Source organism: Poecile atricapillus, chromosome 1, assembly GCF_030490865.1.
Source record: "Poecile atricapillus isolate bPoeAtr1 chromosome 1, bPoeAtr1.hap1, whole genome shotgun sequence".
NCBI classification, from domain to species: Eukaryota; Metazoa; Chordata; class Aves; order Passeriformes; family Paridae; genus Poecile; species Poecile atricapillus.
Window position 1 is genome coordinate 103,716,173 of NC_081249.1, and position 10,349 is coordinate 103,726,521.

Sequence of the window (10,349 nt, forward strand, 5' to 3'; positions counted from 1 at the left end):
TAGAATGAGAAAGTAAAATTACCATATTAATTCAAAATTTGACCTTTCTTTAAACATTCAAGAAGGTCACTAGAAACTTTAAGTTATGTTACAACTAAGTTTAAACTTTGCTTATTCTCCTTCAGTGATTAAACATTTTGTAACTAAGAAATTAGGTTACACAAATATTTACATATTATTGTGGACAGGCCTAAAGTAATTTGGATTCATATCTTATCAGTGACTGGAATATAGAATGTTTTGTTTGTTTCTTTCTTTCCTCTGCAGCACATGATTTTTCTGTCAATCCACTGTTTAATTACTGGCCTGTCACTATATCTCTTTAACTCAAGCTAGATCTGTTCTCAAAAGTGACATAGATCCAGAATAAGGTCTCCATTTTTTGATCTATAATTTCTGATCAGCCTCACTTGCTTTAATAATACCCAAACATTTTCTGTCTGCTAATCTTTCAAATTTAGCTTTTGCTCCAGGGAGTATTGTGTGCAGTTTATCAGTGGTAGAAACCTGGTGAGCAACACTTGCTGTTCGTAATTGCAGCCAGTTGTGGAGGTGCTTTTAACAGTGTAAAAACCACAGAATAACCTGTGTTCTAGAGCAATATTCTAGTACTGTATAAAGAACCCAGCTGAACATCAAGTCTAAACTGCTTACAGAATTGGTCTACTGGGGAAAGGGTGACCAGAGGAGTTTTGAACCAAGTGTGGTTGCTCAGGAAACAAAGACAAAAGCAAAACCCCCGAGCTGCTACTTTAAGAGCTTTCTCAGAATAGATCTAGCCAGCAAGGTTGACACTAGCACACAGCGAAAGACGTTTTCCGAACTTAGATCTTTTTCACTCATGTATGCTTTCAGTTGAAGCTTAACTGCAAAGCAAACAGTTGAAGTTCCTGCAGTTAGTTCTGGAGAAGTGCCACTGACCTCTTTACTTTCAGTCAGTCATCGTTCCCAGCCCCACCAGTCATCTCAGCCCCAGAGGACTCTGCTGCAGCACGTGGCTCAGTCGCAGACAGCAACGCAGACTTCTGTTGTGGTGAAATCTATTCCTGCATCCTCCACTGGCGCCATTACCCATATCATGCAGCAGGTTGGATCCTTTATTTTCCCAGCAGTCTATAAACAGCAGTAGGTCATATAAATTACATAGGACCAGGGCTTATTCTGAGTGTATGTATCATGGTGCCGCCTCCAAAAATGTTCAGCATACATTAATGATTTTAATATCACTTCAATAGCTGTAAGCCAAAGGAGAGGAGGTTTATATTAAATATTAGAAATAAATTCTTGACTGTAGGGGTAGTGGGGCACTGGCATGCGTTTCTTATGGAAGCTGTGGATGCTGCATCCCTGGAAGTGTTCAGGGCCATGTTGGACAGAACCTGGAGCAACCTAGTGGAAGGTGTCCCTGCCTTTGGCAGGGGTGTTGGGCTAGATTGTCCTTATGGTCTTTTCCAATCCAAACCACTCTGTGGTTGTGTTTTAGTGATGAGGGTGGTTGTAGTATTGTAGTGGCCTGACCTCTTTAGGTTATGTTGGTGGTAGTGTAGGGGTAAGAGGGCTGAAATGGAATCTGGTCAGGACACAGAGCACACAGTATGTTTTCCATTTGATGTCTTTAGTTTGTGAATAGGAAAACTTCTCTGAATCAAAAACTCAGCTCATATTTAGATCAGGACTGTGGGGATTCCAAACAATTTAAACAAGCAGTGCATCTTGTGGTGAAATCTTGCTGAAGCCACTTGAATGATACTAATCAGGACCTGCTCAACTGTGCAATGCTTTAACTTGTGGGAACTTCAGCTGCAGTCCAGAACAGTATTGCGTTAGAGTTACAAACTCATGTCAGGCAGTATATTTTCACAGGTGTTGGATTAGGCTGTTTGATCTTGCTAACACCATTTGGCAGAACATTTACACATTTCAGTTTACAAAGCATAGGTTGCTCGTTCCCTCAAAAGTCTAATGTTTGTGTAATGCCCAAGAAAAATTGCAATGAAATTTTGAGAAAGGAAGGAGAAGAGAGGATCTCTGCTGAAATAGGACAGCCTGTAGTTATGGCCCCTTAGTATGGGGCCCTGCAGAAAAAGCCCTAGAGAAAATGATTAGGCTTTCAAGAGGCAGAATAAAAATTTATGGTGGAGAGAGACTCTGGCTTGAATGAGAAGCTACTAGCTCAGTCACCTGCTACTCCCTGCTGCTTCATATCCAACTGCCAGGCAACCTTAGGGAGCTTTGAGCTTCAGTCTGACACAAGTGAGATCTACATAATCCCACTGAGGGTTAGTTGTGGAGCTCACACATGTACCACATTTTAACGTGATAATAATCAATTTTGATTGGTTATATATTGTGAAATACCCACATAAGGGTATCTTTTTATACATTAATTGGGAGTCTGTAATGGTAAAAATAGTTAAAGTAGTCCATTTGAAACATTAAAAATTATTTCTAGATTGTGTATTCTTATATTTCTCTTAACTAACTTGTTCTAAATTCTTCTTCTTAAGGCCTTAAGCAGTCACACTGCATTTACCAAACACAGTGAACAACTTGGAACTGAGGAAGGAGAAGTGGAGGAGATGGACACCTTGGATCCTCAGACTGGCCTGTTTTACAGATCTGCCCTGACACAATCGCAGGCACAAAAGCAGCAAAAACTGAGTCAGCCGCAGCTGGAACAGACTCAACTGCAAGTGAAAACTCTGCAGTGTTTCCAGACTAAGCAGAAGCAGACAATCCACCTGCAGGCTGATCAAATCCAGCACAAACTCCCACAAATGCCCCAACTTTCCATAAGGCATCAAAAGCTAACCCCCCTGCAGCAAGAGCAAGCACAGACCAAACCAGATGCACAGCACCCCCCACACCATATGATGGCCAAAGAAAGGCAACTCCCTACCTTAGTGGCACAGCCACAGCAAACTGTAGTACAGGTGCTTGCAGTAAAAACCACGCAGCAGCTGCCCAAACTGCAACAGGCACCAACGGCACAAAAAATCTACGTGCAACCCCAGCCCCCCCAGAGTCAAATGCAGCTACCTGCCTCTTCAGAGAAACAGCCAGCAAGCCAGGTAACGGAATATTGATAGCATGCAAAATACACGTCGCTGTTCAAGGAAAAAAAAAATAAAACACCGACCCTGTCGCTGTAGCAGTATTTTGTCCTGGCAAGAGAGAACCCCTCATTCCACTGGTAGTAATTACCCCAGAAGAAGGTTGACACTAGGAAAGAGAAACACGTGTTATAGGGGAAAAATCCGTAGAGCTCACAAACAGGTTTTGTTGGACAGTTTTTATTAATTTCAGCCACCACTGGTGCATGGAATTTATTCCTAGTTATTTTCTTTTAATTTTTAGATAATGACACATTAGTAATTGCCATTCCCGTAGCACTTTTTATTTCTGTAGAAATAAAGATGAATACACTGCAGTCTCCTAAGGCTCTCCATTGTTCCTCTTCCTTTGTAGTTTACATCTTCCTGAAGTTATATGGCTTTCATGTACAGGAGTAATTTTATTTTCCTTGGGAGGGAAAAAGGCAGAGACAGAGGAACATGGGAAAAATATATTTTAACTAACTCCAGGAAAGTACCATTTTTTTTGGGCCCTTCAGGAATAGATGTGAAAACCAGCAAACATACCTTTGTAAATCCCAAAGGAAAATTAGGCTGCTGTGGTATTATACTGCGACAATCCTTATCTAGCAGCCTAGAAAGCTGCTTTTCCCCAGGCTTCAATTAATTGTTGCCCTATCATTGCTAATTCCTTTGTTAAAACACTGAGTTTCAATTGTCTTCCTAATAGCAAGTATGTTGTTTTTGCCATTCTGTCCTTGGAAATATTAATGAGGATTTCAATAAAAAAAAATATTAACTGTAATATGCACAACAAAAATTTGGTTTTCAGGTGCAACATCTAACTATAATGCAAGAATCCACTGTTACAGAGATAACTTTTGAGGGGCATGAACCTCCTTTTGTTTCAAAGGTAGCAGGTGGCAGTTCTGTGCCCAAACTGGCACTGCTGGTTACCAGCCTATTTCCCATGCAGGCATCCATGGAGACATCAGTAGCAGATATAATGAGAGTGTCTATGGTGGAAGCTCAGATTGATGCAAACATAGAACATACAATAGTGGATCCCCCAAACAAGGCCACATCCACTAGTAAACCTGCTAGTGAAGCAGAGTCGTCACCTTGTACCCAGGGCCCGAGGGTGGCTGCAGTGGGGATGACGGCACCTTCCATCCCCCAGCAACAGACACATACAGAATCCAGCTCAAGTCCTCCTGCTGTTGGTCCTACTTTAACAGAGAGGAAACTCGATGCACGAGGAATACCTACAACAAACCAGTTTATACACATTCAGAATATATCACAAAAGAAAGCTGAAGAGAGCTCATCAGAAATGGTTGTCCAGGTAAGAGAAGACTGAGCAACTAAGGCAAAGATTGAGCAGAGCAAACACATGTCTGATGTGATGATAATCACTGAATGATGTTCGAGTAGTTGTGGATTTATTCCCCAGGTTTTGGTTCTGTTTCTACTCTTAGCTTGTAATCGATTTATGTTGAAGTGTAATTCTTAATTTGGCTCAGGTTTCTCTGGTACTGTATCATTCACTCTGTCCTCAGTGTCTTCCTTCTTCTATTAAGAAAGCAACCAAACTCATTTTACAAAATACTTTGATTTGCAATGCTTAAAACTGCTTCACTGCTTAGTATGGAGTTATGTTCTAGAATCTTTTATATTACCTAATTAAGTTTCTTCTGAGTATAAAATTAATGATGTAGTAGGGTTGTGCTTACTGGATAAGTTCAGCAAATAAGGTCTGAAATCAGAAGAAAGCTTTTAAACTTCATTTAGGATAATACTTCTGAGATAAAATTACTATTGATCTTTAGCCTGAATGCTTTGAGTAATTTCCTAGCTGCTATGCTTGATATTTTAATTAATTCTGCTGCCTTAAATATGATGGTTCATGTTGTAATAAGTTCTCAGAACAACTTAGGAGGTATTTAATGGTTTAATTTACATTTCCAAATGGTATAATGGGAATCTTTGTAGACAAGCTGGCATGGCAAATGTCCACACAAATGGTAGTGTGGATTGAAATTGTTTTTATATGTACCATACTTGTGTTACAGTGAAAATACTTCTGCTGTGGGAAACAATTTGTGTACAGAGGTTTCAAATTTTTCATGCTACTTTGTGAAGTCTTTACTGGGGCTAACTTGTCTTTTGTAGAAATTACCAATTCTGTATTCATGTTTAGTCCTCCTTAAATAGACACAGGTAGATGTCTGTTTTACTTCAAGCCTGTATCTTTTGAGAATTGGTACTATTTATTATTGTGGCATGCTACGAGCTGTTTCAAAACTCAAATAATGCCCAGAATTTCAGTTGTACAAAGTCACAGATTTAGCTTCTAACCTATGCAAGTATAAGTAATAATAATTAACATAATAACCATAATAATAATAATCTTAGAAATAAATAACTGTTGTTTCCTCAGCCTCTGAGCTGCAGCTCTGAGCAGGGCCAGAGCTTGAACTCTGTTGCATACAGAAAACAATAGTCCTCCCGGAGTGCTTGGACAACACACGGCCTGGTGGGATTCTTGGGGTTGTCCTGTGCAGGGCCAGGAGTTGGACTCAATGGTCCTATCAGCACATCTTGTCTGAAAAAGATCAGGTGGAAGAAAATATCTGCTTTGGGTTTGCAGAATGGTGGATGATGGGCGTTGGTTATGCTGTCACAGACCTTTAGGGAAGATCAAAGGCCAAGATCACTGCCTGGAGAGCAAGATTATTCAAATTTTATCTTTCACAACCCAATCCAGTGAAAGGGTGCTTTGAAGCCTTAGTTAGGGAAAATTGCCCATGTAAACCAAATAATTCCTTTTCCACAAATCTCTGTGCTTGCACAGATGCCTTTACCTTCAAAATTGTTTATAAACTTAAATATTTTCTTTCTTTCAGACTATCCCTCACTATTCCATCCCTTGTCACTCCAGCTCCAATGTGGTAGTGGAACCCAGTGGGCTCCTGGAGCTCAGCAACTTCACCAGTCAGCGCCTGGATGATGAGGAGACAGCAATGGAGCAAGATGTGGACAGTAGCACTGAGGATGGCACTGAGCCCAGCCCCTCTCAAAGTTCTGCTGAACAATCCTAAGGAATAGGGACACTGGAGTGCACTTTAAAATATCTTGGGATTTCAAGCATCCAAGATGCCCTTCTATTGTGATGTCTTAGAGCACTTTGCCTATTAGAATTGTTCATTGGACTCTTGAAGCATCAGTATTGAAAAAGCTGCATCTTAAAAATGGTTTTGGGAAAAAAAAGAAGAGATGATGTAGTTACCAAGATTTAGTAAACCTGTGACAGTGGAATGTACTCCTGTTAAAAAACTAATCTGCTGTTGAAGCCCTTGCCCAGATACCAAAACAGCTTTAAGTGAAAAGGGATTGTTATTTTGCTGTCTTTTTAGCTGTTGAGCAAAACACCATTAAAAAAATGAAACCATTTAATAAATATTTTTATTTTCAAATAGCATGTGAGAGAAAAAAATGTCTCTGACAGTGCTGGAAAAGCCCTAAGAATTGTGGAATTGGCTAGCTTTCTTGCACTCACGCTCACTTAAACATTTTTTTCAGAAGCTTAAAATGTTTTTTTTTAAATTCTTGTGGGTGAATGTTTGGAAATAAGCAAAACTGCTAACTGGTAGCAAAGTGGATTTGCTAGTGGAGTTTTGTTTTCATGCTTTACAAGAAGTAGGGTAATCATAGACGAGGCATTTCTTTGTGCCATAAACATACAAGATGCTCATCTACTCTAGTTAACCTTTGATTATTTATTTAAATATAAATTTTAAAGTGAGGCAAGTTGAAAAACTTCCTGTGAAACAGGCAGTTGTGTTAATTCTAGTACAAACCATGGAGAATGAGGTGTCTTTTGCTATTAATCAGTTTTTCAAAATGGGGGATAAATAGTTCAACATCTTTCCAAGTTGAACTTGAGAATTTAGAAGTGAGCTAACACTTTTAAAAATCTATATTTTACTCTTACATGCTGTTTTTAAAGTTGAACATTTGGGGAGTTTAAAAGCTGAAATGGGTATACAATGGTAGGTTGTATATTACCTTGCTAATTACAGGGCAAAATTAGCCTTATGCCTTGGTTTGTTGAAGCAATACATTGGGGTTTTGTGATAGTTACAAGTCACAGAGAGTGGTTTGGGCTCAGATGGGACAAGAGAACCAGTTTTAAGACATTCTGGTAATCAAGACAATACATTTTTTTCCAGTATGTATATAAAACCATGTTTTTAACTGTTTTGTATAGATTTCATCATAAATAACTAAGCATTTTATGACTTTGACATATCATTTAATTGTATATACATGTATAAGCCTAACTGCCGATGTTTTGGTGCTGAAGTACTGTAAGTAGATTTAATCCAAATTCTAATACAGCTTTTTGCGTCAGTCTTTTTTTTAAGCTGTCATTTTACTGTTGATATTGTAGTTAAGGTTAAATTCCAGTTGGAGTAACTCAAACTAAAATATACAGACCCTAAAAGCCATTTATCTTACCTGAGTATCCATCTATGTTAGAACTCTCAGTAACCCCTAGAGGGGGCTCTTGGTTTTCTCTAACCTCAATTGTCTTCTAAACTAAGTCACTAGGACCTTTTATATTCTTTTTTCCTTCTGTTTTCTTTTTCCATCAACGCTAGTTCCAAAATAATGTAGTTTATAATTGTGCAGAAATGTCCTGATAAATTTGACATGCAAATACTGAATAGTGGGTTATGAAACTAATGGTTTTTGTGTTACCTTTGTATTGAAATAAGTATTGGTTTGGGTTCTGCTGTCCATAGTGCTCAGGATTGAAGAGAATAATATGTTATAAATTAAACATTCCACATTTCTTTCTTTAGCTAAATAATAACCCTGCCAGTACGTCATTGTAGGTAGTTCAGGTTTTGGTAACTATTTGGGTGATTTTACTCTTGACAAAAATGAAATCATAGCAATCAACAAAAGTGAAGAAGTTATGCTCCAAGTTGTGAAAGTTCCACATTGCTACAGAATGACAAAAAGTGGCTTAATATTGATGTTATTGGCAGTGGACAGTCTGTTGTGCTTTGCATAAGTCAGCATAAGGAATGATCTGTATTTCCTTACCCAGTTGTGAAAGGCCCAAAGCAGGTGACACACACAGTTCTTCTGGCTTGTATCAAATTTTCATTGCCATCTGGGCTCTTGCAGTGCTTTGAGTGTGCCTGGCATATCTAGAACTGGAAGGCCATGAGAGTATAAGAGAGAGCAAGATTTTTCTTAAGCATTTATGACTAAGAACATTGCCCTAAGTTTCAGTTTTAGGTGAAGGCATATGCTCTCCTCAGCCAAAAATAGATACCAAGAAATGGCCTAAGGTGAATTCAACACCTCATGCATTCACTGTATTTAGTTCTGGTCCAATTTAGTCTGACGTTTTATGTAAGCCTTTGTTTGCCTCTTTAGTGATGATTGGAGCAAAAGTATGGACAACTACAGCAGACTAATTGACAGTTCTTTGAAGACAGCAAATTGTTGAAAACTTTTCATGTTTCTATGAGAAGTGGTTGATTTAAAGTTGGCAAGTAGAAGCATATGGTGTAGATGTCTAGGGGTGATGTAAGAAATTTAGAAGAAAGAACTTAGGTAATCAGTGTGTTCATTCCTGACACTCTTCTCTTGCTGCTTTCCCAAATTGCAACTTGTTTTTCTTCAGATTCTTTTATTGAATTTGTCTGTTTCAGCACTTCATCATATGAGTACCTTTACAAATAAGAAATAGAGAAGATGAGCTAAAATGTAGGTAGATAAGTTGTTTGGGTTTTTTTTAACTTGATTTATGATGACAGTAAGACGAGGTGCTTGGAGCATTTGGTCTTCTCTCCTTTGCATAAACTCCAGCATCACTGCCTATTCTTTTGTTCTGCCTGGCAGATGTGCAGCTTTTTCTTACCTGTCCCTGGGATACTTCATCCTCCTGCAGCAATGTATCCACTTCTCACAGCCCTATAAATATCAGCAAACTGTTAAAATAAAGCATCAGTATGTAAAGTAATATTTGCATATCCCATGTCCCTCAAAAGCTTCATCTTCATTCCTGAAATTAGTTTGATGTCCCTCCTTGGAACAGAAGGAAGAGTAGGTATGGTGGTGATAATTTTTGGTACTGGGAATTAGCAGGGAGTAGGCTTGTATGTTATCAGAAAACTCTGGATAAATTGTAGAGCAAGTGAAATGGCATTAATGAGTTGCTTTGAATTCAGCAGTTTAAAGAACTCCAGTACTCCAGTACTGCATTAACACACATGAATTTTCAAAAAAGGATGGTAAGAAAGTGAACTGAAGTTAGAGGAAGTACTGAAACTAGGGGGAATTTATGTGTGCTTTAAAGATGCAGGAAGTCACAGAAGACTGCATGTTTTCTTGAAAGGTTAAACCATTCTGGTAATTGTGTTTTCAGTCTCATTCTTTCTCCTACTGACAAAACTAGCTTTTGAAATTTCAGGGCAAAATAGAAAAAGGGCCCTTACCTTTGAACAGAACACATGGCTAAATCAATGGGATTAAAAAAAACAAAACAAAAAACAAACAAACAACAACAAAAAAAAACCTCCCCAAAACAAAACAAAAAAACCCAACCAAAAAAAACCACAAAAAAAACCCACAAAAACCCCAAAAAACCCTAAAAACCAACACCAACAAATACTTATCTAAAACCTTCTAAAAAAATCAAAAATCTTGAATTAAGATTATGTGCTTTTGTTTCTAATACAGAAATAGTTCCTGAAGTCTAATGGTTTCACAGGTGAAGGTGGTTGAGCATCCCCCCAGGTGCACACAAAAGGCAGATGATTTCAGCTTGGCAACATTCAATCCAGAGAAGACTGATCATAATTTAGGATCATGAACTAGAAAAATACTGCTTTGGGGTTTTCCTGTATTTGAAAAAAAGTATGTTTAGCACCTGTATCTGTGCTTGGCTCCTTTCCCTAAGTTTTGAAGTAAACCATGAAGAATGTTTGCTAACACCCTGTGCACGGTTTCCTTCCACACTGTGGGACTGAGTTTTTCCCCTACTCAAAGTCTATCCTGAGAATCTTTGAATCTGTTATCTTCCAGTAGAAAATAAACACTTACCTTATGATAAATTTAGAGCTTAACATAGCTTATCAAAAAGAAAGTTGGTGAAGAAGTACCTTTAGGTGTATTTGTGAGTTCCTTTGCAAGAAGAAATTGTTGTTGGGGCATTTCAGTCTGGTATAGAAGCAGAGTATCATTGTCAAATGA

The 10,349-nt window shown here is 38.4% G+C and overlaps 1 protein-coding gene across 18 annotated transcripts in view; it reads left to right on the forward strand.

Annotated features, from left to right (window-relative positions):
- Window positions 1–9,798, forward strand: part of EMSY (EMSY transcriptional repressor, BRCA2 interacting) — a 48,933-nt gene extending 39,135 nt beyond the window's left edge. For 13 of the 18 annotated variants that reach the window (XM_058838462.1, XM_058838480.1, XM_058838472.1 and 10 more), the window contains 4 exons: window positions 936–1,087; window positions 2,508–3,071; window positions 4,051–4,419; window positions 5,981–9,798. In XM_058838462.1, the coding sequence (XP_058694445.1) occupies window positions 936–1,087; window positions 2,508–3,071; window positions 4,051–4,419; window positions 5,981–6,175 (1,280 nt within the window). In that variant the 3' untranslated portion in view covers window positions 6,176–9,798. Of the gene's footprint in view, window positions 1–935; window positions 1,088–2,507; window positions 3,072–3,906; window positions 4,420–5,980 lie in introns of all 18 variants that reach the window. The other 5 variants (XM_058838571.1, XM_058838598.1, XM_058838608.1 and 2 more) reach the window with 3 other exon arrangements.
- Window positions 9,799–10,349: the final 551 nt, after the last annotated feature.